We start from the raw sequence: 26,672 nt of genomic DNA on the forward strand, positions 1-26,672 counted from the left end.
TATTTGCAGTGACAGCTCGCACACGGCCGTGGGCAGGGCGCCTCTGCCTTGAAGGAGCATCGGCCCGACCTGGCTGGGTTCTGCCCCGACACCAGTGGCAAGGCCCCGAGGAAACAAGAGTACCGAACGGCAGAGAAGGAAGTATTTAGAGTGTTTTTCAGATGTGTGAAGCTGTCTGAAAAAAAAGAAATAACTCAAATCTTTTTTTTGTTTGTTTTTTCCTCCTTGCTATTCAGAGAACCTCTGTGTCATTTGAGAAGAGACAAAGCAGGATGCCGGTACTTGCCTTGCCAAAGCACTGAGAAAGGACAGTCCCTATTAGACACCACCCTCAGAGGGGCTATAAGTATAAAAGGAGACGAATTTATGCCACTGAGAATTTATGTCATCTGCAGAAGACAGCACAGCAGGGAGCGGGAGGAAGAGGAGCGCCTGGCTGCAGGCAGCAGGCCAGGCGCCAACATGAAAACCCTGCTAAAACCCTATAGAGGCGCAGGAAGGCAGTGTGCCTCACCACAGAAGCATCTGCAGCCCTGCAGGGTCCCCGTGTGAGCACAGACCCTGGGCTTTTTAAGGCCCGGGTGGGCAGCACTACATCGGGGGGCTCAGTGCTGGGCACTGGCCCCACAGCCACAATGTTGGCGCCCACCTCCCCGCAGCCACACGGCCCAGCACCGTGCCATGCTGTGGAGGAAAACGCCCTGGAAATGAACCTCTGTTCCTGAGCGGAGCCCGCGGGGCTCCGAACACAGCGCCCGTGGTCTGCAGAGGGCTGCCCGCAGGCTGCCAGGTGCTCCCACAGGCAGGAGGATGTCCCACACCGTGAGAGCCGGGAGCAAGTCGCCGCATGCATTGCCGCTTCAGTCGTCTTCCGAAGCAAAGGGAGGCAAAGTCTGCAGCAGAGGCAAAGTAATTTGATTCCAGAAAAAAAAATACACACAATTTACTGCCGAAGCCAGTCATAGCGTGGTTTTGGCTGTTCGAGGCAGGAGAACAAGCACTCAGAAAAATGAATAATTAAAGACATCATAAGCCTTGCATTAGCCCTACAGCAACCATAAACGCTTTCTCCCAAGCATAAAGAAATTCCCCATCGAAAGCATCACGGGTGAAGCAGCCTGTGCAACTTCCCCAGGAACACTCTGTGCTAATTCACACCACAAAATGCCCAAAGTCAAAACACACAGCAGTCAGTTTTGATCAGATTTACAGCTTCTCAATGAAATATGCATCATTCATAGTCCACAATAATATTTTATTTTATGAACAACGTAAGACTTACACTGCCTTTAATTAACCCCGTCCTCGTGTCTAGGTCATTAGGTTTTATGAACGATGGGAGAAACACACGAAGTGCTGTCCCCTAGCACCTCCCTGCTGTTTTGAAGCAAAGCTTATTGGGTTTAGCCCATGAGGAACCTGTTCGCACAGCTCCCCATGCTGTGGTGCCCCCGCTGCCCACAGCACAGCCAGGCACGCGGGGACAAGCTTCTCTGCAAAAGGACCAGGGCATGTGCCAGGCAGCTGGATGCCAGCCCAGGAGGTTCCTGCCCTGGGAAAGCAGTTCCCAAATCCAACCAGCCAGCATCCAGCCCGCCTGCTCTATTGCCCTGCAGTCACAGCATGTCGGTGAGCAAGCGAGGGGTGGCACAGTGAGGGGCAGAAGTGTCAGAGAAACGGGAGCAGAGGGGACAAAAGGATTTATCCTCTACATTCAGTGTTACCCAAGAGAGTCCTGGAGTTGTCTTTTAAGTGGGAAAAGTCACGGAACTGCTGCAAAATGAGCCAAAAGCTGTGCCAGAAGCACAACACAGAAACAGTCCCCACACGAGCCCAGGCCACAAAGAGAAGGGAGGCAGCTGGGGTCACCGGAGCCAGCAGCCCCAGGTCGATACCAGAGTGAATGGAAAAACAGGCTGTGGCCAAACGTGATCCTCGTGCATTTACACAACGGGAAGAAAAGCGATGGGCGGACACGATCCCGCAGGGGGATGTGCACAGGGATGGTGCTAGGCTGCCACCAGGCTCATCCCAATACCCCAGCAGCCACCCAGCACCCCTATCGGGGCTGCCTTCCCACCAAAGCTCTTGGGGCTGTGGGGCCCCTGCGCCTGCTCACCTTCCCTGCTGGCCCTGCACAGTGCCCAGGCAGAGCCCCACAGCCACTGCAGGAGGCTCGGCGTGACAGCAGCTGGTCTGCCAGGGCTCTTAGCACCATCTATTGTCCAAACCTCACAGCTGACTTGAGTGATGCAGAAATCCACATCTGCACAGAAAGCTGCTCTTCTCCATGTTTAAGTTATTACAGAATCACAGAATTTCTAGGTTGGAAGAGACCTCAAGATCATCGAGTCCAACCTCTGACCTAACACTAACAGTCCCCACTAAACCATATCCCTAAGCTCTACATCTAAACGTCTTTTAAAGACCTCCAGGGATGGTGACTCCACCACTTCCCTGGGCAGCCTGTTCTAGTGTCCAACAAACCCTTTGGGTAAAGAAGTTCTTCCTAACATCCAACCTAAAACTCCCCTGGCGCAACTTAAGCCCATTCCCCCTCGTCCTGTCACCAGGCACGTGGGAGAACAGGCCAACCCCCACCTCGCTACAGCCTCCCTTGAGGTACGTGTAGAGAGCGATAAGGTCGCCCCTGAGCCTCCTCTTCTCCAGGCTGAACAAGCCCAGCTCCCTCAGCCGCTCCTCGTAGGACTTGTTCTCCAGGCCCCTCACCAGCTTCGTCGCCCTTCTCTGGACTCTCTTGAGCACCTTGATGTCCTTCTTGTCCTAGCGAGGGGCCCAAAACTGAACACAGTACTCGAGGTGCGGCCTCACCAGAGCTGAGTACAGGGGGATGATCACCTCCCTTAGCCCTGCTGGCCACACTGTTCCTCATACAAGCCAGGATGCTCTTGGCCTTCTTGGCCACCTGAGCACACTGCTGGCTCATATTCAGCCGACTATCCACCATCACTCCCAGGTCCTTCTCTGCCTGGCAGCTCTCCAACCACTCCTCTCCCAGCCTGTAGCTCTGCTTGGGGTTATTGCGCCCCAGGTGCAGGACCCGGCACTTGGCCTTGTTGAACTTCATGCAGTTGACCTCAGCCCATCGGTGCAGCCTATCCAGATCCTCCTGCAGAGCTTTCCTACCCTCAAGCAGATCGACACACGCACCTAACTTGGTGTCATCTGCGAACTTACTGAGGCTGCACTCGATGCCCTCGTCCAGATCATCGATGAAGATATTAAAGAGGACCGGCCCCAGCACTGAGCCCTGGGGGACGCCACTAGTGACTGGCCTCCAACTGGACTTGGCTCCATTCACCACGACTCTTTGGGCCCGGCTATCCAGCCAGTTTCTAACCCAACAAAGCGTGCGCCAGTCCAAGCCAAGAGCAGCCAGTTTCTTGAGGAGAATGCTGTGGGAGACGGCGTCAAAAGCCTTGCTGAAGTCAAGGTAGACCACATCCACAGCCTTTCCCTCATCCACCCAGCGCGTCACTTTGTCATAGAAGGAGATCAGGTTTTGATCAGGTATTGAGAAATACTCTCCAGATAAACAATTCACCTGATGATAACATCGTGATTCGACGGATGTACACAGATTTTGGGTGGCTGCAGGATTACCTGCTGTCAGCTGGGTGAAGGCAGGGGAGAGCTGGGCAGAGACGTGCCCAGGTGCCTCACTGGGAGCACACCATCACTGCTGGGAACACGGCCTGGTGGGGTGCTTGGACAGGGGATGGCTCAGGGGGCACGCTGCACACTGGGTCACCAATGCTTTTCTTCTGATCCCTGCCCCAACCCTGCCCACCCCAGAGCAAGCCCCAGCCCAGACTGGCCTTTAAGAGGAGCAATGCCTGGCTCAGCTGCCAGCCTGCATGAGAGAGGTCAGGACCTGGCAGGACTGACACAGCCCCAAGGCCCGAACAAACACATCTGGATGTCCTGTTCCTTCGGCATGAGAAACACCGACGTGCCAAGATCCCTCGCTGGGAGCTAAGCAGCACTCCCTGGGGCCAGGAAGATCACCCACGGTCACCGAGCAGAGGGACACCAGCGTGCTCCAGCCTGGCAGGAGCCACCCTGCCTGAGCTGCCAGCTGCAGGGACGAGCAGAGCCCATCTGTGTGAGTGAAACAGGACGAGAAATTGGAAGCCCTGAGTCACCCAGTGAGGGCAGAGCAGGGGGTGAGGGCTCCCCAAGACCAGCACCCCCAGCACAAGCACCGCCAGGCTCCCCTCACACCCCCGTGGTGTGGGGCGCTGGCCATCCACAGCGCACAGCCTGGGGCTGCACGGAAAGAGCATTTCACAGCCTGGCAGCCTGCCCGCTGAACGGCATAAACACTTCTCGCTGTTTTTAGTGAAGTGGAGACTGTGCTGCCCTTCCTACGTGCAGTATCCAGGGCGGAGGGGAAGGCGAGGGGACGGGGCAGGGTGGGCGTCCCTGGGGGGCACGGCACTCAGCCCTCATCCCACAGCAGCAGGGACCATGCCTGAGGGAGCGCAGCTGATAATCAGCCTCCCGCTATGCTTTATAGACTCTAAATATAACTTTGGGCTTATTTTTAATTCTCTGGGCAGCCTGCAGTCTGCAATCCGTCAGTTCTGCATTTCTCACATTCACGGGCTGGGATCAGGCCCAGCAGAGTAAATAAGGTCAGGCTCCGCACAAGGCCAGTGGCCAACGCTCACGGGGAGCCGAAAACACCCAGAGCACCCGGGGGAGCTGCTGCCTGCCAGCACCCCTCACTGGGCGGCAGGCTTGGTGTGACACCGGGCAGAGCAAAGGCGTTTGGGGTGTTTCACATCCCACAGGCGGGAGCAGCTCACCCCGCAGTGGGAATGGGAGCTGGCCCCGATGCCCAGAGCGGGCGGGTAGGAGCACCTGGGCACAAGCACGGGGCAGTGGCAGACTTCCTGCCCTCCTGGGGGAAGCAGAGATACTGTCTGGAAGGCTGCTGATGGACCACGAGTCATTTATGCCCGCGGCATTTTCCATACAGCTGAACCAAAATGCCATGCCACAATTACAGCACTACCTATTAAACACATCACGTCTGATCCTCAGACACCATCAGCCTACAGAACTTCTCCAGCCATGCATTTCGGGGGTCAAGCCGAGAGCTGGCAGGGACAACAATCTGCCTGGCTCCTGGCACCTCTCATCTCCACTGAGTCCTCCAAGCAGTTCTCCGTCCTGTGTTACTGGGACCGCATGAGGGATGATTGACTTAAGTCTCAACCTGCCTGGAAAAAAAATTATTGTCAAGAAAAAAAAATAATATCCAAATTCTTCAAATGCTGGACCAACAACTTGACCAAAATAAGGAAACAAGCAAGCAGCAATCCAACAGCTGCTCCCTTCTTTGGCCTTCTCCTCACTACTTCAGAACTTACCCTTGCTGACTCCCAGCTCTACATATAAGAAATTAATCCATTTACACATCCTCCTATTCCCCCCTAGATAGCCATCTCTTTAGAGCAGCAGAAATTCAGGACACCTCTCTGCTGACACCCCCTTGGATGAGCTATACCCAGGGACTCCAGCTCCCCAACACTGCTTCCCTGTGCTTGCTTGGGACAACACCTAGCTTTGGTTTTCCCCGGCCCAATTTTGCAGGCAGGGTTTGCTGAGGTTACACCCAGTTAACCCCGAGCTGCCCAGCAGTGACCAGGGCTCAAAGCCTCCCCTCCGAGATGCAGTGCCCACTTCGGAAGGAGAGAAGCACAGGAAAAGACAACTTTGGTTTGGCCTAAGGCTGAAACCTGTGATGGACTGAAAACCATCCACAGGGCTGAGCTTGCTCTGTGGATTTCCACCGGCTCTGACGTGTGCCAGCTGCTCAGAGGCTGGCCTGTCAGCCCAGCTCTGCTGGAAATACTGCTCTGCTCTCCCCAGCACTGCCCCGTCCTGGGCCATTCCCTTCTTTGGTGCGGCAGCCGCAGCTCCAAGGAGAAGCAAACATTTCTCATACAATTTACTAGCACACTGGGGGGAAAAAAAAAAAAAAAAAAAAAAAAAAAAAAAAGAAAGAAGAAAACATTCAAAGGTGTTAACACAAGCCTGTAGACACACTTTCTCCACCAGCTGCTAACAAGGGCTCCCAGCTGACCCAGAGCAGCTGCTGTTCGTGGGGGCTTGCAAGAGCCGAGCCCCTGACAAGCGAGCTTTCAGGCACTGACTTCCCCCCCCAAACATTTCTGTTTGGGTTCATTTGAAACTCCCAAACCAGCCTTTCCCCTGGTACGGATATCTTCACAAGCTATTACTTGCAACTGGATTATATAAGTGGCCCCAAAACCAAGCAATGACCAGGAAAAAATAATGGGAAAAGCCAACTTTTAAGCCAGCATGCGCAATAGCAAACGGAAAACACAGCATCTTTGCTAACAGCTGCTCGTGCCCTTAGGGACAGTGACATGCTAGCCGGACTTCACTTCTAAGGAGACAGCAGCAAGCCAACTAGGACTCAAAGAGCTGGTAAGCTTGATTTTTTTTTTTTCCCCTCTTCCTAAATTCTGGGTTTTCTCTTCTTTTGGGCTAAATCACAGACAGGCTTCTCTGTTCACAGAAGTTTCCTTTATTAGGCTTACTCTTGGACTAGCTAGTGATTATTTTAAACCCAAAATAGCCGATCTCTCTTAGTTTCACACTCCTGTTTTTGGAAACGCTATTTAGAGATCAAAACTCCTAAATCAAAAGTAGTCAGGAACGACAGTAAAAAAACCACATGGTTCTTTCAGGGAGCGTTGTAAGGGTACCTCTGCATTCCCTTCTTTCCACAAAGAGCCCCAAGAAGGATGCTTTGGCTCCAATCTCCCTGAGCTGTACATGCTCCTTACTGAAAACTTGTGCCACTCGCATTTACGGGGTGAGCCCCAGCAGCAAGTCACTGCTGGAACTGCAGCAAGAAGTGTGCTGCCTGTAGTTAGCATAAAAAAAAGAAAAGAGATCAGCGTAACCCAGGCCCCCAGCTAACAGCCTTTGAAGAAAATACGGGAGCTGGAAAACATAGCATTTTTTTCTCTGTTTTGTGCAAAATTTGTGTGCATATGTATATGTACACACACAAATACACACACGCATAGCTATGTGGCACTGCAATTCTGAATGGCGTAGTTCTTATGGGTCCCATTCATTCATCAGCATAGACTTTGTATAAGGCACAGGAGCTTCTATCTCCTCAAGAGCTCCTGTATTATCTGAAAGCTACCAGGAGTACTCAGGTCCTCACCCGAAAAGGTACCACTGACATGCAAATGCCAGAGAATTGCTTGGTTTTTCCAACAAGCAAATCGCTTGTGATCAGAGTCAAAATGTAGCAACATCTACTAGAAATCATTTTCTATTTGCTTATCACAGCACTTTTCTCATTAAAAAGGAAAAAATTAGGCTGCAAAACGTAACCGGGGTGCTGTGGGATGCACACCTCTCCTGGCCCCACAGAACAAGGCAGAAGGATGATGGCCGGGGGGCTGCCCTTCCCACCCTGAGCTTACAGGAGGGCTGCTCTGTGGCACCAGCAGGTCTGGCTCCAGCTCTCAGCACTGAGCATATGACACTGAAGTTTTAATGCTACTTCACTTGTAGGCAGTGTATGAGAAAGCGGAACTAACCCCAGCAAAACCATCAAAACACAGCTGGGGGGGCTACGTCCCCACCTCAGGGTGCTGGATTCCAGTGGCTTGAAGAGTTCCTTAATCCTACACGTTGGGTGCTGCCTGCTGGACTCACTGTGCAGAGCGCTGAAGTTTTCTTTAAAACCCTTCCACATCCCACAAAAAAACACAATCATGGTAACCTCGTTGTTATTTAGCTTCCATTGAAGCTGTTATGCCAGAGCTAACGAGACACTATTGGAAATACGATATTTAAATACCTCACTTAAGAAAAAAATCAACCCTGCAAGGTAGTTGCTGTGAAATATATATATATTTTTGGAAATTACAGAGTTAAGGGACTGTAGAGGCCACCCTGTTATCCACATTTGTTGTCCTGTATGCCACCTACAATCCTCGTAACAGGATAACCCTTTTGTTCCAGGGTATAATCTCTGCTTGGGGAGCCGCATTATACAATGGGCATTTCAAAATGTGTTTCCTAAAAGCCTGATCCAAACCTGCTAAGGACCCACCCACTTCTGTGAGCCTCAGGACAACGTACCCGGCTGGCCATAGTGTGTTACCACACACCTGGTTCGGGGTAGCCACACCAATTGCTCTGATGAGATTAACATCTCATCATTAACATCTCATCTCAACATCTGCCGGGCTCAGTCCCAAGCTCCAACTGCCCCAGTGCAGAAGTGCAGCCCCGCAGCCTGCCCCTCTCCATGCTGGGTTTGCTCCAGGGCTGAGGTCCTTGCTTCTGCTGGGGGCCCTCCCCTGGCTCAGCGGGCTGGACTCGATGCCAGCACCCCACGGGATGGAGAAGGGCCATCAGGCCAAGCAGAATCACTTTCCTTCATATATGTTGATTAAAGTTTTAACCACCCGTACTTTGTTATTCAAGAGTGGGGTTTTTGTTCACTTTATTTTTATTTTTCCCTTTTAACCTCTGAAGTTTACAAAGCCCTTATCTGCTTCAGGAACCGACCATGAGGGACTCAGCAGGCTTCCTCCTTTGCTCACTGCTGCTGGTGGCCCCCCATTGCACGGAGGTGGCCGCCCAGGAACCCCAGCCCGACCCCAAAACACCGTGCGCCAACTGGATGGGAGGAGCACCCGGCTACCCCGGTCACAACGGGCTCCCCGGCAGGGATGGGAAAGATGGAAAAGATGGACTAAAGGGAGAGAAAGGAGAGCAAGGTTGGTGTGAGCGTGCGGTACGGTGGCACCAGAGGAGCTCTGCTCGGGGTTGGGGTGGACACGGTGCCTCACACCACGGGTGTTGAGCTCAGTACCAACAGCTCCCAACCCCAACTCTGTCCCCCAGGTTTGCAAGGCTCCAAAGGTGACCAAGGCGCCATGGGAAGCGCAGGGCCAGAGGGGCCAAGAGGCTTTCCAGGACAGCCAGGGCTGAAGGGAGACAAGGGCGAAGGGGCCTATATTTACCGCTCCGCCTTCAGCGTGGGGCTGACGGAGCGAGCCCCCCACCCCAACGTCCCCATCCGCTTCAGCAAGATCTTCTACAACGAGCAGAACCACTACGACGCCAGCACCGGCAAGTTCCTCTGCAGGATCCCCGGCACCTACTACTTCGCCTACCACCTGACGGTGTACATGTCAGACGTCAAGGTCAGCCTCTACAAGAAGGACAAGGCCGTCATCTTCACCTACGACCAGTTCCAGACCAACAACATCGACCAGGCGAGCGGCTCTGTCTTGCTGCACCTCAGCTCAGGGGATGAGGTCTGGCTCCAGATCTATGGGGAGGGGGACAACAACGGTGTCTATGCTGACAACATCAACGATTCCACTTTCATGGGCTTCCTCCTGTACCCAGACATGGATTTCCATTAGAGCAGGGTGTGCTGCACGGGAGAAGGCACAGCAGCTTAACCCCAGACAGAGCTCTGGCACTATAGCTATACTATATTCACCAGAAAATTCCCTTCTGTGGGGGCAACGACTGCCAAGGGTAGACCCTACCTCCTGTAAGATCAGTGAGGTTATATACAAAATGACTTGTGTGGGGCCAAGAGTTCGCTCCTACCTCTGCTCTTGCTCTCTTTGTAGAGACCTGGGCCCAAAGTCAGCCACCACGTTGTGAAACAGTAACTCTAAAGATCAGCTGGCCTTTCTTAAATATAAAGCTGACCAAAACAATGGTTATTTTTAAATATCACATTCTACATTTCCCTTTTTTAACCACTTGGATTCATTTACACCGAAGGTACATATTTTAGCCAGCATTTTAAAATTTGAAAGCCATTGTTGTGCCTGCAGCTGGAACCGATGGCTGCGGTTTTGCCATTACATCTCCCAGTCTCATTAGGGCCTTCAACGTCCACCCATGGTTTGTCGTCTCCCTATTTTAGCCCAGACCTTTGAATATATTCAGATTATTAACTTTCATTAACTTCAATCCTATGATTTTCCTTTTATGTTTATCCCCTATCATTACCTCTAATTCAGACAATGTGCTCATTTAGGTCAGGGATCTTCTCTTTCGATTTACCTGAAAAGACTTTGGGGCACCTGTGAGGCTACACAGCAGCAGCAGCCCATTGCCTGCATGGCTTCATGGGTCCTGGGGTGGGCACAGAAGAGCAGAAGGTCCTCGCAGCTCCTGAGGTGGAGGTGGCCCTTCCCAAATTCACTGACCTGGCACTAGAAGCGATGGCAGGAGTGTTCATTCAGCCCAGAGGCTGCCAGCATGTAAGGTGCCCTGGTTTCCACCTGCAGACTGGCAGGATCCTGTCCCGGCTCCCCTCCGAATAGTTCCCAAGCTCAGCCACAGGCTGAGAGCCAGCACAGCCATTTTGCTGATTCTGCACCCCACAAGAGTGCCACTGGCAAGGGCTTGGGCACCAGCCAGGCAGAGCTCAGGCGGTGCAGCCTCCCCCACTGAGGGAGGCTCCTGGCACGAACACCCCCAAGACCTGGCCCAGCTCTCAGCAACATCAGCTCGATGGAGGGAAGGGCGTTAGGGCTGAGCTTGGTGACAATCCTGCCAAGCTGCTCTCCGAGGAACCTGCCTTTCAGTGAAGAGCATTTGATAGCTTCTCAGATACATTAAAGAAGACTCCCACTGAGCTCGAGAGCAAGCCAGCGCACAGAGCTAATGCATCACTACCAGCACGAGACAGCACAAAAAGCTTCAGCTGAAAATATTTCCAGCAGCTGCATTTTCTACACTACAGTCAACCACCACACTACAAATAACAACAATAAAACACTGTCTCAGTAAAGGATGCTCTTGTGTTTTTGTATGCATTGTTGGGAAGGGTTTAAAGAAAGGGGACATTCTTGCAGCCCTACCAGGCAGTCCAGGAAAAAAAAAAAAAAGTATATGGAGATTATACTTAAATATTATCTACACACACTGAGCAGATCCCAGTGTGGCTCGCTCTGAGCCAGGAAGGCAGGGGCACCTGTGCCAGCACACACAGGGTCACCCACCTGTTGCTTTCTCAAAAACCTCCTGTTTAGCTGTCGTCAAGGCTTCAGCATCACACCACCTCGCACTGTGCTCCCTCCTGCTCAGGGAAGATCAGCTCGGTTTTCCAGAGTAAGTCCGCAGATCCACCCGCCAGGAACCAGCTGAATGGTTCCTGAGCAGCCAGGAGCTGGAGAGGCTCCTCTAGCCCAGGCAACTTCAAATACACCAGACCCAGCAAGTCCTGAAGTGGCGCTCAGGTCGATAATGTTGAGTTCAGACAGCTGGGAAAAAAAGCCTGCTCCTACTGTGTGAGTTAATGGGAAGGGAACGGGAGGAGCGAGGGAATGAAACTAATCCATAAACAAAAGGAGATTTAAAAATGAAGCAATTGCTGGATCAAATCGTATAAGAAGCTTAAATCAAAAGGAGCAAATAAAAGCTTTGCAGCGTTGTGGTTTTTTTTTTGAGGTCCCTCAAACATTTTCAAATAGATTTTCTAAAGGCAGGGAAAATGGAAACTACCAAAGTGCTACGAGACATCTGGAATAGGCAGTAGGAGAAGATACTGATTTACAGACTGGCTCCCAAAATAAATTATTCCTTTCCCTGCTGCCACACAGCAGGAACAAATAATCTTAGTGATATCCCATGCCCCAGGTCTGAGAGGCTTGGGCCCAGCTCTTCACCCTGCCAGCCACACAGACCTGGTGCCACGTGCCTGCAGCCAGGGCAGAGCCCGGGGCTCCTCGCCCAGCCCACGCGAGGCCCCAGCAGCAGCATCACCCCTGCCAACGCAGCACCTCCTGCCCCAAGCTGCCACAGCTGTGGGAAGTGTTAGAAACCTGGAGACCAGGGCTACGCTGGCCCTGCTGGGAAGGGCTCAATGAATCCCACATTTTCCTGCCACCCACATCACCCCTCACATGCATTCAGCCCACTCGGGATGCTCCCAGGTGCTGTCAGGCCTCGTGGCTGATGGGCAGCCTCCCAGGAGAGGCCCGGGGTCACCACCACTGGCCTCCTGGCAGTGTCTGACACACAGGTGTCTGCATGCAGGCTCCCGAGGAGACACCCACACCACAAACACACCAGGTAGCATCAGGGGCAGCAGCTGAGGCAACATCAGCTGCTCCTAACTGTGCCTCAACCCGCTGTAATCACTTGTGTCAGTAATTAACCAGGCTACGAATAGCAGTCCCACTAAACCCTGAAGAGCTACAAGGAAGAGAGAAATGCTCTTCCTGCAGGACTTGCATCATATTTACTTGCCTAGTATAAAGTTGCCAGAGGCTTTTTGGCAGGGAAGGTGGCACCGGATAAATGCTGCCTCTAGCCAACCTGCACAGTGCCTTCCCACAGAACGGCTCCCAGATTTAGTTTTCCCATTTCAATGCTTTGGGCAAAACCCATCCTGAGCACACCCCAACCGGGAACAAGGCTGTTGGGTGCTTTTGACTTGTTTGTGCTGGTGTAGGTACAAGATGAAGAGACTCAGCGTGCCAAAGGCAGGGCAGTAAATCAGCAAAACCCATCCACAGCTCATCTTCCACAGACTCATCCCCGGACACCTGTCCTGCTTAACTCCACCGCTCTTCGAGGACAGCGATGTGTTGTCCTCGTGTGCAGGCTCAGTGTGTTAGCCTCCCCTGACTCCGACTGAAACAGGAACGTGAAACTTCAACTGTTTCCTCCTGCGGCCCTATCAGCCAATTTCAACCCACAAAGAAACCTGTAGAAGCCCTCCCATAAAGCTGTAGGACAGCAGAGGGGGAGGAGACGATCCCACCTGAAGCCACATCCCCTACAGAATCGGGACAGGGAGTATGAAGCAAGACACTTTTTGACAGCCAGGTCCCTCTGATCCCATGGCTGACTCTGAAGCAGAGTGCTCTTCTCAGCAGGGTCAGGCACAGCTTTCTCCACTGTCCTGGCAGGGATTTTTAGAAAAGCCGTTTTATTTCTATAACACATTCCAGTGAATGTTTTAAGGCCAAGGTGTATCTGTCACCTTGGAGGCAGTGTGAACAGAAATGGGATTCCCACAGCACAGTGCCCATATCCCAGCAACACTGAAGCCACCTCAAATCATCAGCAAACCACACGCAGACCCAGCTCAGCACTTTCAGTGCTACCCCAAGGAAGCCAAGACCAAAAACAACCCAAAACAACCCAAAGCAGTGCCTTTTAGGTGACTACAAGGAGGGTCCTTCCCAGCCCCGTGAGGCTGTTACAAGTTCATTTAACAAGACCGTAAAGGCTCACACATACACACCAAAACTGCAGGCAACATGGCATGAACACAGCTGAAGGTGTAGCCGACTGGAAATTCACTACAAGCAAACTGAATTTTCCATAAAGAAGGGAGAAAACATTCAAAGGTCCTATCTGCCAACTTTAAAAGCTTTAAAAAGGCGGTGTTCCTGTGTCCCTCTGTTCTGAGCTGCTTGAGAAAAAGGGCTACACTGTCATCTGCTGAGCGTGTTTCCATGTGCTCAACAACTGCATGTTCAGAGCTAGATGCCTGCCAGCTTCCCAACTCCCCAGGGAAGCGGGAAGAGCTCCATTTATTCATCTAAATCAATTCCTTTATTGAGAAAAATACCTTCTACTTCCATTATTGAAGTAAAACAAAACCCGATTTTCATTCTCTAGGAGTTAACTTCAAACCAAATAACCAAGGCACAGCCGCTGCTATGCCAGATCTGAGCTTCATTCCTGCCTGCATGAAGAGCAACAGAGCTCTGGGTTCTCCTGCTGCCCAACTCAGAAATGGCACAGCAGAAATACCACGCACAGATTAAAGCCAGCCTCCTTCAGCCCTGGAACTTTCTCTCCCACACAATGACTTTTTTCAGCTGAAAATAGCTTGCACATTCCTAATGTATTGTAGCAGCTGGAAATTTCCTGCTAACAGAGAATCGGCCCTGTGAGACTCCCAGCGGGAAAGGGCTGACATTTAAGCATTCTGCAGCCCGTGCTTTTCATCTGGGCTGCACCCATTCCAAAGCGTTTCGGCACTTAGGGCCTCGAGCTGCCAGGGCAGAGGCAGATGGCCAGCCTCCCGTGCTGCGTCCTGCCTCACTGAGATCAACGGGACAATTCATGGCACTGGGCTCAGCACCTCCATAAAGCTCCTCAGCCCACAGCATTTATTCGGGCACTAAGACACCAAGTAGTACCCAGCTGATTACAAAGTCATCAGCCATAGCGTGTGTGAAATACTGCTGCGAGAGGCTCATGTTTTAACTTCGAAACGCCTGTTAAGAATGGTGTCAAAATCCACAAGAGGTACGGGAATCAAACCTCTGTAAATGAAGTGTCAGGAAAATGCCCTTTACACCAATTCTATTAGAAATTTTGACATCTTGTAATTATTTCCTGATGACAGGCTGATTGCCTGCAGACTAATTAGACCGAAAGACTTGACAAATGCTAATGTAGAAACAATTTGAAGCTCAAGGGTGTTTTGTTCTTCAAATTAGCCTTTCCATTTTAACACTGTCCTAAAAGAGACCCAAACAAACTAAAGTCCCTGATGAAAATTCTTATTTGAAGCCTTCTCAGAAAAAAGAAGTTATACACAATGAGACTGGATGGGGAGTGTGTAGAGGCAGCTTCATGCTCCAGACAACTGACAACACAAGACACGCCCTCAGTGCCACCCCCTTCTGAAGAACATACCTGTTCGTTTCACTGTGTCCTGAGAACAAACCTGAGTCAGGTGCCAGATCTCAATGCAAGCTCAGTGCCTGGGAAGTAATATCAGAGTAGTGCTCACAGCAGCTACGAACACATGGGTATCAGCTGCACACCAAGACAGCGCATCAAATCAAGGAGCTTTCTTCACAACAAATTTTATACCATGAGAAAATGTTGGGATTAGTCAGCTCCTCCCCTACGGACATGCTTCCCACATGTCTACAGTCTGCTTACGCTACTTTTTAACACGGAACACTGAGACTCTGGAAAGCTTCACAAAAAGGAGTTAGCTATACCTACCTTGAGCAGATGGCTAAACCCCTCAAAAAAGGTGGAAGGGACTGAGGAAGTGTTCATAAAGAAGATCAACTAATTCAAGAATTTATTTCATAGAACATATATTCTCGCTGCTGTGATCAAACTTAAGACTTGTGTTTCTTAAAGGTTAGGGAGAGCAAGTGAAAACCAAAAGGACAAACCTATACAAAACAATGACAACGAAGTGTTCCAAAAGCAAGATGACTGCCTTGAAGAATTCAAGCATCCGCAAAAGCAACCAAAACAGCAGAAGGAACAGTTACTTCTGAAAGCTTTTTTAAGTGCACGTGCTCAGAACGCACCCTCTGCTTGGTAACAGCTCACTTCCCAAAACCTAGCTGAGAAAGCGCAGCACCAAAGACAGCAACTTTGTTTGGATTGTTTCTAACACCCAACAGTCAATGTTTACATTGGTATCAATGAAGGACACATGAAATCCCTCCCTCTTCAACCAAAGCAAGAGCTAAAATGGAAAAGCAGACTGCTTCAGCGAGCCTAAGGGAGTGTGTTCCTTGAGGGACACATCGTAATGTCAGACAGAGCAGAGTGCATGTCAGAACGCTGCTTGAAGGTACTCTGGATGACAAAATGGAGGATGTTGAGAAATCCACAAGAACACAATAAAAAACACTTAGTTCTACTGTTCTCGTGTAGAACCTTTCTAAATTTAAAAATATGCAAAAACCTACGCAAGAGGTATGGAAGGAGCGTTTCGTTTTGGGTTTTTCCATACAGTTTAGCATTTACAGCTATCAACTTTCCCAATGAAAATTTAAGTCTCTTTCAGAAAGATCAGTCACAGGATTATTTCTGTGATAAATTAATGGGATCACCGCCGATCTATTCTTCTTAATCACCAGCGATAGGACCCGAGGAATGGTGTCAAGCTGAGGCAGGGGAGGGTCAGGCTGGACATCAGGAAGAGGTTCTTCACCAAGAGGGTGGTTGCACACAGGAACAGGCTCCCCAGGGACGTAGTCACTGCACCAAGCCTGTGGGAGTTTAAGAAGTTTTTTGAACTGTGCACTTAGTCACACGGTCTGAACTTTGGGTAGACCTGTGCAGTGCCCAGAGTTGGACTCGATGATCCTCGTGGGTCCCTTCCAACTCGGGGTATTCTATGGTTCTGTAATAGAGATTTCACTTTGATCTTCAAGGATTAACGTAAGATCAGAGGACAGGATTAAACTCTTGACTTTGAAATAATGCATTAAAAACTCTGGCTCCTCTCATTCTGAGATTCATTGTGGTCACTGAAAGGCACAATACCATACACTCATTTTTATAAAAGTAAAAACCTGCATAAAAAAATGCTATGATCAGATTACTGCTTTTTGTTCCCGCGCTACTTGGATTAAAACAAAGTACTGACAGGAATCACATATCTGTCTTGGAACTGGAGAAGACCCCCACTCTTCCTAGCACTACTGCTACACGTGAGAGTCAAAGACTATTCTGAAAAAAGTCATCTTAGCCCTAGATAATCCTAAACTACAAGATGAACAGATCTTCTCCAGGCAGCAATACATCTTGCCATGTATCTTTATATAATATCCAAAGTAAGAGCAAATTATTGCATTTAAAAGAAGGAAAAAAACCAACACTCAGAACACGGCAGCATCTACTTTCAAAGTATATCCCAGAGCTTTTGTTAGTATTTTATTGAACGAAGACATCAGCAAGTGCAATTTTAAGAAAAGCCTACGTACAGCTTCCTAGAAGTAACAGTCCACAATTCTCTCCTTCGGTATCTTTCACCATCTGGCAGCTTACACAGGTTCCACCCATCCGCAGGATTTTCCCGTTTTAATTATTTTAATAAATAACGGACACCACAGGCGATCCTAGAGAAAACTCCACATCCCAGCACTGCACAGCAGGACAACTAAGTTCACTGGATGTCATCATCATCAAAGAGATCTTCAAAATCTAGTCAGAAAAACAAGACAAAGTAAAGTTAACCTTTGAAGTCTCAACTGTTACACATGCACACGCCACACAAGCAGTTCATTGTCATCGGAATTGAAAAAATAATAAAGGTGAATTAGGCACATGAGAGTTACTGCACTGCCAGTTACTAGATGTCTAACATCAGCACAGAAAACAGAAATGAAAAAAAGGCAGACCTGAGGAACATGCTCACTACCATGCGTGAATTTAACCGCTTCACTTGCGCAATACAAGCTTTGCAATTAAACTCATGAAAGCAAAATAAAGGTTGAAAGAAGGGACTTTAAAAAATGCGTTAAGTAGCCATCACGTCCAGAATGGATAAACAGTGACCCACAGAGTACAAAGCTGAACAAGTATTAGCTTCAAGCATGCATCAAGATGAAGAAATTCGTGCTGAGTTCTGGCTGCCGTCACAGTATTCAGACACGCTTTTATACATTTAGCAGGTTTACATTCATATTTGTGATTTATTGCTAAAAATCCCTTCCTGAATAAAGTCTGATTGCTGTGAAGCAGCTTCTAACATTTCCCTCAGCAAGCAGCCTACAATCGCCACACAATAAACAACTGCCCTCGTTTATAGGCGCTGTCAAGGCGATACAACAGCACAGCCTGCTGGCGGAGCTCCGCGGCAAAGCCCACCCCTTAACAAGCCCGCTCCAGCAGCGACCCCCCCCCAGCTGCCGCACACGGACCCGGCCTCTCCCCGCGCCCCAGAGCCCCCCGTCCCCGCCTCGCCCCGCAGGCGCTCACCGTTGAAGAAGTCCGCGTGCACCGCCTTCTCGTTGGCCGCCAGGTCCATCAGCAGCCCCGTGCTCCCCCCTGCCTGCAACGACAGCCGGTGAGCGCCGGGCACGGCCGGGCACAGCCCCCACACCTCGCCGCCCGCCCCCCGCTCACCTCGTCGAGGTCCACGTAGGGCCCGGCGCCCTCAGGGAACATCTCGTCCACCGCCGGCTTCATGGCGCTGCCCTGCCCCGCCGCTTCCGGCCGCGCCCGCTTCCGCTTCCGGCCCCGCCGCCCCGCGCGCCTGCCCTACGCGCGCTCCCCGCGCGGCCCCGCTGTTGCCATGGCGACGCGGCCTGGCCTGGTGGCGGGGCCTGCGGCCTTCCTGAGGCAAGGCCTCGAGCGTGACACGTTAAAAAAAACAAAAAAAAAAAAAAAAAAAAAACAAAAAACACAACACAAAAACACAAAACCTGACACAAGCGAGGAGTTTATTGACTTAGCTCAAAAGCAGAAATTTCACAGAATTTCACAGAATTTCTAGGTTGGAAGAGACCTCAAGATCATTGAGTCCAACCTCTGACCTAACGCTAGCAGTCCCCACTAAACCATATCCCTAAGCTCTACATCTAAACGTCTTTTAAAGACCTCCAGGGATGGTGACTCCACCACTTCCCTGGGCAGCCTGTTCCAATGCCTCGCAACCCTTTCAGTAAAGAAGTAAAGAATGGTGGAAAGAAAAGGCTGCTGTTCCTCGCTGTCCTCCCAGCGCAGGCAGCACTACACGCACCTGCTGCAAGGAGTCCAACGGGCAGGCCTCCCGCCAGCCGCCCGCAGGGACGCGCTGCCTCAGTGCTCGTGGCCAGGCAGCTGGTAGCCCAGGTGGCTGCCCGCGGGCAGCTGGGCGAACAAGGCTCTGGCCATTTCGTCGATCCTGTCATAGGCGCCCAGCGCCCGGAAATACTCCACGTAGGACCAGAAGTCGCTGGAGGAGAAGGGCCAGTAGGGCATGGCTACAGGTTCCCGATAAAGATCTCAAATAATAAAGACAAATGGCAATTAGTGTACAAAGCATTTCTGTTGAAAGCTTGTGCCAGTGTGGTTTGGGGTTCCCTGCTGCTGGGCACAGCGTGCAAGAGGGAGCCACTAGCTCCTGAAAGATATTTTAGCTCCCTAAAAAAAAAGATATTTCCCCGTTGCTCCTCTACTACATTTCCTCTGCCACATAAAAATATAAAAGCCAAATATAAAATGGAAACAAAAGTTTTGTAAATACCAGGAGCTGACCAGCCTTCAGCCTAACCCCAGGCAAACACAGAATTGTGTACAATGTGAACACTTCCTGCAACCACACAGACAGAAGTGGCTTTCTGTGCAGCAAAGCTAAACCCCAAATTTTGGCTTTATTTAAAGCCCTTTTAAGTAAAAGAGAGCCATTTCATTCACTAGACTCAGCTTCATACCAGGGTCTTCAGTGGGAATTAAGAACCTTCAACAATCCTACAATCAGACCTTAATTTCGTATTTTTTGGTGCGTGCAGGCACAGATGGCTCATAACAAACCAAACAAATCAGCCAAATGCTGCCTGTGGCAGAGAACACACTGATGGTATCTGCTGAACTTAGATTCACTTTGCCGTCTGCTGCTTGGCCAATGAAAGAAAACCATAATTTTTGATAATGAGAACAACAGGACGTTGCACAAACAGTTTTTGCTTTTAGATAGCACACGTTCATTTCAGAGGTTGCCAAAGAAACATTTGCTGTACACACATAAAACTTAGGTGCACTTAAACCTTAAACTTGTGAAAACAGATGATACATTCAAAAGATGCTAGAGCCATAAGGAAAGATGCAGCATGGGGAAAAATACTTTTAATTAAAAATAATCACATCAGCTCTTATTCTGTATATATGTTTCTGTTTTCCATATCTGTTACAGCATTCCCTTTGCATATCTGTGCCTGTGCACTCCAGATGCTGCTGCCTGTCCTGTGGGTTAGATTTATGCCAGCAATAACAGTACCTTGTTATGACAGATACTTCTGTGCTACCTCCTTTTTCAAAATGAATTTATTATATCAGTAAGCCGGTGTAAACATCATTAAGATGCTGAGTTTTTTTTTTTGTTTGTTTGTTTGTTTGTTTTTTAAATCAAAGGCAAACACCAATCCAATGGGCTAATCACCCAAAGTGTCACACACCACAGGGTGGCTGTGCTAAGGGGGTTGTTAAAATATTTCTTTAATTGGATTTGTGGCAATTTGTAAATTTTAATCTTTTTGCTGTGGAACTGAGTATTTCTTGCCAATAAGTAGACAGACATCTAGCATTACTTATTGGGACTGCCAGAATTCTCAGATGTCTCTCATACATTTATAAGCCTGGTGCTTTCCAGTTACGTTTTTATAAAACAGATCATTCATTAATTGACCTTAACCCTGTGGAGGATTCACCTTTAAGGAGTCGCAATATTTGTTACAGATGTTTTTTTCATGTTAAGATTGCAAATACATTAGCTTAAATTTTCATTAAAACTTAAAACTCCCCCTTCTTTCTCCACCAGAACTAGACGAACGCGATTCTGAGAGCCTGAATCCCAACCCACTGAGTTGACTTAAGTGTTCCTGCCAAAACTGATGCTAGGGATCAGGCCGGGGAGTTACAATTGACTCTCTGAATTGTTAATGATACATAGGAAAGAAAAAGATACAAGAATTACCATCTCCTTCCTGAATTGACCGGGCATCTGTAAAGAAACAGAAAACTTATCAATATCAGTTCTTGCACTGAAGGGCTTTCAGTTAATAAAAAAAAAGGTTTGCTGTGTAGCCAGAAGCCGACAAGCTCTTAGAGACACACACAGTGCCCTCCGTACAGCCAAATGTTTTTTTTTCTCAAACAGATGAGTAAAGAATTGCCTGTGTGTGTGGTCACTGAGTGCTACAAGCCAAATACACCAGGAAGCAGTTACAATTAATACACAAGCAATAGCTGATACTAAATAGAAGAGATTTGTTTGGTAACAAAAGATTTCAGACTGCTTGAAAAACAAAGAAGAATAAATATATCAGTAATCTTACCTGTTAGCATGTTCATCAGCATACAGAAGAAAAGGAAGCCAATAAATTTCATTTTTCCTGCAAGCTGCTGTTTCTGAAAAATTAATCTGTACAACTGGGGATTATTAGAAGATATTAAGAATTATGCAAAGTATATTATTTCTTCTTGTATTAGAAGATTCTGTTCCAAATAGATTTACTTATTAATCTAGGCATGAGAAGATTCAATTATATTTCTTTACATTTTCAGAACTGTATCAGAGTATTAAAAAAATACAATACTGAAGTTTTAAATGATAATTTATTTTAAGGTAGCATAAATCCAAAAGGCTTCTCTAAACTGACATGAAATTTTCTTCAGAAATGTTTTATTTTGTGGTTAATTTAATTTCACTTTAGAAATTACCTCTCTTCCTCTTCCCTTTTCTCCTATAGAGAAAAGCTCTCCTATAGAGAAAAACTCCTATGGAGCTGCAATAGTCTGCAGCTCCAAGTCAGCCACAAAATTCCAAAAGGATTGCTATTGCCATAAAATATCAGCACTGTTCAAAGAAGGGTGGGGGACAAAGGAGAGAAACGTCACTGAGTTAGCACACCAATCTGATTTTGTCATCTTCACATAGAGGAATTTTAACTGCTCACATTTGCATTATATTTCAACACTGCCTACGGAAGAGACCTCAGAATCAACTTCAGCAATAACACTTCTAACAGAGGAAGAAAATCCAGAAGCAAATTCAGAGATTATTGTTACTTTTGCTACCCACCTTATTTCCTTTCTTTCCCCCTCTTCAGAAAAGTAGATTTTTAGAAACATTCTTTGAGCAAATTGCTGAGAGGATATTGAGTTCCCTCTCCAGCTGAGAGGCAAGAACTTCAAATGCCTGACTTTTTGTGCTTTTACTTGGGATCCTTAAAATGTAGATGTGCATCGGGTGCCAACTGGAATCAATTAGCTTGCATAAAACATAAAAGCAGGTCCCTGATGACATCTGCCATGGTGATGAGGAGAGTACTGCAACCTTCGAACAGGGTCGATAAGGCGCACTGACATGTATTTTCGTATCATGTTGATTTGCAGTAAAGATTTCTCTCCTGGTGCCAAACAGGTGCTTTGGGCTCCATCACGCTGAGGTTGCTGAACAGATCGAGCACTTCCAAAGTCTGGAAGGGAGAAGCAGTTTGGAGAATATTCCATCAATGTGCACATCTTGGTTTTCTTTTAGCACAAAACTCCTGATGCCAGCAGGTGTAGGCAGAGACTAAGGCGCAGCAGGAAGAGCTCTGTCATCTCATGGCCATGTGCAGATTTCTGCACTTCTAGAAGATGTGGCCAGCTCAAGGTTGTGCTGTCAAACCTGGCAGCTGTTTCTAGAACGCTCCACTATGGAAAGGTGCTGCTGAAATGCCACTGCAGAGCTCACTGCTTACGTTCAGCTGGAAACTTTCAGTTGCCTTTACTTTAAATCTGCAAAATCATGTACCCATCACAATTCCAGGTAACTCCTACCGCTGCATTCCCCTACTGCATCTGTGGGATCTGACGCTGGTGCCTTTGCTCTACCATGTCCACTTGTCTGCCACACGAGCTTCACACAGTGGAAGTCTCCCTACTCAAGCAAAGGCCTGGAGTGGGGCAGCCCAGGCCAGTGGCCTTGCAGGAGGCCCCAGCTTTGCTGGAGTTTCTTCCTATCTACGCACAGAGCTAGACAGACCTGCCAAGAATTAATTAAGGATGTTCTGAGCAAGGGAAAAAAAGAGTGCTTTGTAGCACACCAAGCTGTGCCAACTCATGCGGAGGCTGAGAAGAAAAATATTATGAAAGCAGAACCTATTCCATCCTTAAAAAGCTTTAATCCTCCTGTATAGTATTTCTGAGGCTTGCAGGATGTGTCCCTACATCCCCCACAGACAGGCAGCAGCTCTGCCCCACTTGCCTGGGATGCAGCAGCTGCTGGTGAGAGGAGGTATGGTCCCTGCTTGGTGGAGTCCTCTGGGGAGCTGCGTGCCCAGGTCCGCACTCCAGCACAGTATGAATACGATTTATAAACTTGGCTTTGCAATGAGAAGCACTTACATATGCTAATACGCGCACAAAAAATTAATTGTCTGTAATTAAGAAGCATACAGCTACTTCTGTACTCGTCCATTGGCACCTTTGTATTCTGGCAGACGATAAGGGAGGTGTAGTTCCAAGTGGGAGGTGAGACAACGAGCTTTGGGGGGTGACAAAGGAAAACAGCAATGTGACACAGCGACATGCTGCAGCTCTACCCTGGAGGATTTAATGACGTGCTGTGGGAGGATGACAAAGTCACAGAGGTTTTCAGGTCCAGCATCCCTCGGGTTGCAGCAGGGTCTGCTGCAACACCCGTTGATCAGAGGATTCCCTTACCCAGGCTCCCACTGACATGCACTGAGACGGGGCAGAGTGCCTCACCTCCACCTTATCTACATTTTCTTATTCTGTCTTTTGAAGCTTGGAGTTACCCACTTCCAGAGCTAAGAAAACCACAGACCTGACGTACTGTGACAGTCTTCCAGCAATTACAGGCTTTCAATTTAACTTTTATTAAAAATTTTCATTTGTTAAAGCACCAACTGGAGATGGAAATAAATTCTCAGGGTTTCCGTGCTAAAGGAAGCCTAGGAAATAATAAAGAGGATCAGAATTAGCATTTAAAACAGTCGTATCAGGGTATACAGACAAGAGATACAGTTGTTTTAAATGTTAATTCTTTCTATCAAGACTTCTGCTCTACAGGACTGCTTCTCAGGGAGCAGTTGTGCTCCCTGACTTCTTCACAGAGCAAGTTCTCAATAATGTTTTCAGGTGAGGCCTCTGACTCGTGCAAGCTTCGTTACATTATAGAGGGGGCTGACGTTAGTGAGCACATCCCACCAAGCTGCCCTAAGAGGATCCAATCAATAAGGACTTTCTGTAGATGGCTCTCAAAGCCAGAAAATCCCACACACATCGGTCAGCTCTGTCAGAGGCAGAAATCAATAGGAGCATTGAGGACATCCCCTTTGGAAGGGGGTAATGCAGAATGGGCCGAGCAGTTGTTTGTGTGACTTGCTCCCTGGTGGGGAACAGTCCTGCAAGTGCCACAACCCTGCCTCCTGGTCACCTCACTTCCAAGGGGCTGCGTTACTGAGACAGTTTCTGTGGATCAAGTCAGCTCTACTTGTTAAGATTAACTAGGAAAAAAAAATTAATAAGACAAAGTGACTGTTTCCACCGTAGCAATATTAGATGGGTGTTACACAAAAATTTGTGTAGTCCTGCAGGCACTGAAAGGAGTTGTACATTGCTTTAATGAACTGAATACTTTTTACTTTATAGGCAAAAGTACATGTGTGCAGAGCTCTGTAAGAACTTATTTGAAAACCAAATGACACTTACAGTTGCATCTCAAGTGCTTTGTCCCTGGTTTGAGCAAACAAAATGTTCTCTGTAAGGCTGCAACACTTCTGCACATCAGAGACAACCAACAGCTGTGACTTGCAGAACATCTCTGGAAAACAAGTGCTTGATTATTTCCCCCAGCAACTTGGTCCAAATAGCACAGGTCAAAAGGAGATTCATGTGACCAAAATATGCTTTCCTTAGATCTGAACTGGACTCAGCTTTCAGGTGTTCCTAGATTCATTTTCTTTCCTTTTTCTGAATACAGAGGATCCAAGTTTTCTGACAGTGTCAGGTTGCCCAATATGGCAAAGCCAAGGGCAGATGAGGAAGAATCAAGAGAGGAACTTGCAGTACCAAACAAGTGAACAACAAAACGGCCAACTAAAGTAAGGTCAAAATCAGGAACCCAGGGAAATATCTCCTGTTTCACTTTAAAGGCCCAGGGCAGCTGAACATTTCAACCCCCAGATTAGTTACAGTAAACTGCTGTTTGCTGCTGAGCCACACGCAGAAAGACAAATCAAATAGGCCATAAAAAACAAAACTAGGAGGCATCATCATGCCATCATGCAAGTCCATGGTCACTCCCAGTTTGGATATTGCATGTGTCTTTAGGTTTCACCATGCCAGGGGACATTATAGTATGAGAAAAGACGGAAGGGAAGGGGCTGGGTCACAACCAGTGGAAGCAGAGCAGCTCTCTCCAGCCTGGCAAAGGGACAAAGAAATCTTGGTCTGTATCAAGAATCACAGAATCACAGAATTTTCTAGGTTGGAAGAGACCTCAAGGTCATCGAGTCCAACCTCTGACCTAACGCTAACAGTCCCCACTAAACCATATCCCTAAGCTCTACATCTAAACGTCTTTTAAAGACCTCCAGGGATGGTGACTCCACCACTTCCCTGGGCAGCCTGTTCCAGTGCCTCACAACCCTTTCAGTAAAGAAGTTCTTCCTAACATCTAACCTAAAACTCCCCTGGCTCAACTTAAGCCCATTCCCCCTCGTCCTGTCACCAGGCACGTGGGAGAACAGACCAACCCCCACCTCGCTACAGCCTCCCTTGAGGTACCTATAGAGAGCGATAAGGTCGCCCCTGAGCCTCCTCTTCTCCAGGCTGAACAAGCCCAGCTCCCTCAGCCGCTCCTCGTAGGACTTGTTCTCCAGGCCCCTCACCAGCTTTGTCGCCCTTCTGTGGACCCGTTCAAGCACCTCGATGTCCTTCTTGTCCTAGCGAGGGGCCCAAAACTGAACACAGTACTCGAGGTGCGGCCTCACCAGAGCTGAGTACAGGGGGACGATCACCTCCCTAGCCCTGCTGGTCACACCGTTCCTGATACAAGCCAGGATGCCGTTGGCCTTCTTGGCCACCTGAGCACACTGCTGGCTCATATTCAGCTGACTATCCACCATCACTCCCAGGTCCTTCTCTGCCTGGCAGCTCTCCAACCATTCCTCTCCCAGCCTGTAGCTCTGCTTGGGGTTATTGCGCCCCAGGTGCAGGACCCGGCACTTGGCCTTGTTGAACTTCATGCAGTTGACCTCAGCCCATCGGTGCAGCCTATCCAGATCCTCCTGCAGAGCTTTCCTACCCTCAAGCAGATCGACACACGCACCTAACTTGGTGTCATCTGCGAACTTACTGAGGGTGCACTCGATGCCCTCGTCCAGATCATCGATGAAGATATTAAAGAGGACCGGCCCCAGCACCGAGCCCTGGTGGACGCCACTAGTGACTGGCCTCCAACTGGACTTGGCTCCATTCACCACGACTCTTTGGGCCCGGCTATCCAGCCAGTTTCTAACCCAACGAAGCGTGCGCCAGTCCAAGCCAAGAGCAGCCAGTTTCTTGAGGAGAATGCTGTGGGAGATGGTGTCAAAAGCCTTGCTGAAGTCAAGGTAGACCACATCCACAGCCTTTCCCTCATCCACCCAGCGCGTCACTCTGTCATAGAAGGAGATCAGGTTCGTCAGGCATGACCTGCCTTTCATAAAGCCATGCTGACTGGGCCTGATCGCCTGCTTCCCCTGCAAGTGCTGCATGATGACTCTCAGGAGGATCTGCTCCATGAGCTTTCCTGGCACTGAGGTCAAACTGACAGGCCTGTAGTTTCCCGGGTCTGCCCTCCGGCCCTTCTTGTAGATGGGCGTCACGTTTGCTAGCCGCCAGTCGATTGGGACCTCCCCCGATAGCCAGGACTGCTGATAAATGATGGATAGTGGCTTGACCAGCTCCTCTGCCAGTTCCCTCAGTACCCTTGGGTGGATCCCATCCGGCCCCATCGACTTGTGCACATCTAAGTGCCGTAGCAGGTCACCAACCAGTTCTTCATGGATAATGAGGATAATGGATAATAAAGAAACATCACATTAGCCTGGCAATAGCTTGATCAAAACAGAGTGGCAGTGGGGTTGATACAGTTAACCCATGATGTGCTATTAACTACAGAGCCCACG

General features: G+C 49.0%; 3 protein-coding genes across 17 annotated transcripts in view; 1 reads left to right on the forward strand and 2 right to left on the reverse strand.

Moving 5' to 3' along the window:
- The first annotated feature begins 5,910 nt into the window (after positions 1-5,910).
- On the forward strand, positions 5,911-10,855 carry ADIPOQ (adiponectin, C1Q and collagen domain containing). Its single transcript, XM_084529827.1, has 3 exons — positions 5,911-6,483; positions 8,591-8,810; positions 8,938-10,855. Exons 2-3 carry the CDS (start codon positions 8,600-8,602, stop codon positions 9,462-9,464), a joined length of 738 nt encoding a protein of 245 aa, XP_084385953.1. The 5' UTR covers positions 5,911-6,483; positions 8,591-8,599; the 3' UTR covers positions 9,465-10,855.
- Positions 10,856-16,685: 5,830 nt separating this feature from the next.
- Positions 16,686-18,029, reverse strand: COPS9 (COP9 signalosome subunit 9). Its single transcript, XM_084529828.1, has 3 exons — positions 17,917-18,029; positions 17,770-17,842; positions 16,686-16,992 (listed from the first exon to the last, which is right to left on the reverse strand). Exons 1-3 carry the CDS (start codon positions 17,977-17,979, stop codon positions 16,955-16,957), a joined length of 174 nt encoding a protein of 57 aa, XP_084385954.1. The 5' UTR covers positions 17,980-18,029; the 3' UTR covers positions 16,686-16,954.
- Positions 18,030-18,214: 185 nt separating this feature from the next.
- OTOS (otospiralin) overlaps positions 18,215-26,672 on the reverse strand; it is a 455,029-nt gene continuing 446,571 nt past the window's right edge. For 10 of the 15 annotated variants that reach the window (XR_014696049.1, XR_014696050.1, XR_014696052.1 and 7 more), the window contains 3 exons: positions 24,211-24,322; positions 21,266-23,450; positions 20,890-21,233 (listed from right to left, as the gene is read on the reverse strand). Coding sequence is in view for 3 of the 15 variants with exons in the window: in XM_084529837.1 (XP_084385963.1) it covers positions 18,592-18,776; positions 20,465-20,491; positions 20,826-20,877 (264 nt within the window). In the remaining 12 variants the exon portion in view is untranslated. Of the gene's footprint in view, positions 18,777-20,464; positions 20,492-20,825; positions 21,234-21,265; positions 23,451-24,210; positions 24,323-26,672 lie in introns of those variants that run through there. The other 5 variants (XR_014696051.1, XR_014696053.1, XM_084529837.1 and 2 more) reach the window with 4 other exon arrangements.

This window comes from Aythya ferina, assembly GCF_964211825.1.
Source record: "Aythya ferina genome assembly, chromosome: 9".
In the NCBI taxonomy this organism is placed as follows: Eukaryota; Metazoa; Chordata; class Aves; order Anseriformes; family Anatidae; genus Aythya; species Aythya ferina.

What these genes read in the sequence shown, in the direction of transcription:
- ADIPOQ (XM_084529827.1), top strand. Translation starts at nt 8,600, where the DNA reads ATGAGGGACTCAGCAGGCTTCCTCCTTTGCTCACTGCTGCTGGTGGCC. An exon ending in GGGAGAGAAAGGAGAGCAAG is followed by an intron (nt 8,811 to 8,937) that starts GTTGGTGTGAGC and finishes TCTGTCCCCCAG; the next exon opens with GTTTGCAAGGCTCCAAAGGT.
- COPS9 (XM_084529828.1), bottom strand. Translation starts at nt 17,979, where the DNA reads ATGAAGCCGGCGGTGGACGAGATGTTCCCTGAGGGCGCCGGGCCCTAC. An exon ending in CCTACGTGGACCTCGACGAG is followed by an intron (nt 17,843 to 17,916) that starts GTGAGCGGGGGG and finishes CTGTCGTTGCAG; the next exon opens with GCAGGGGGGAGCACGGGGCT. An exon ending in GCACGCGGACTTCTTCAACG is followed by an intron (nt 16,993 to 17,769) that starts GTGAGCGCCTGC and finishes TTTTCTGACTAG; the next exon opens with ATTTTGAAGATCTCTTTGAT.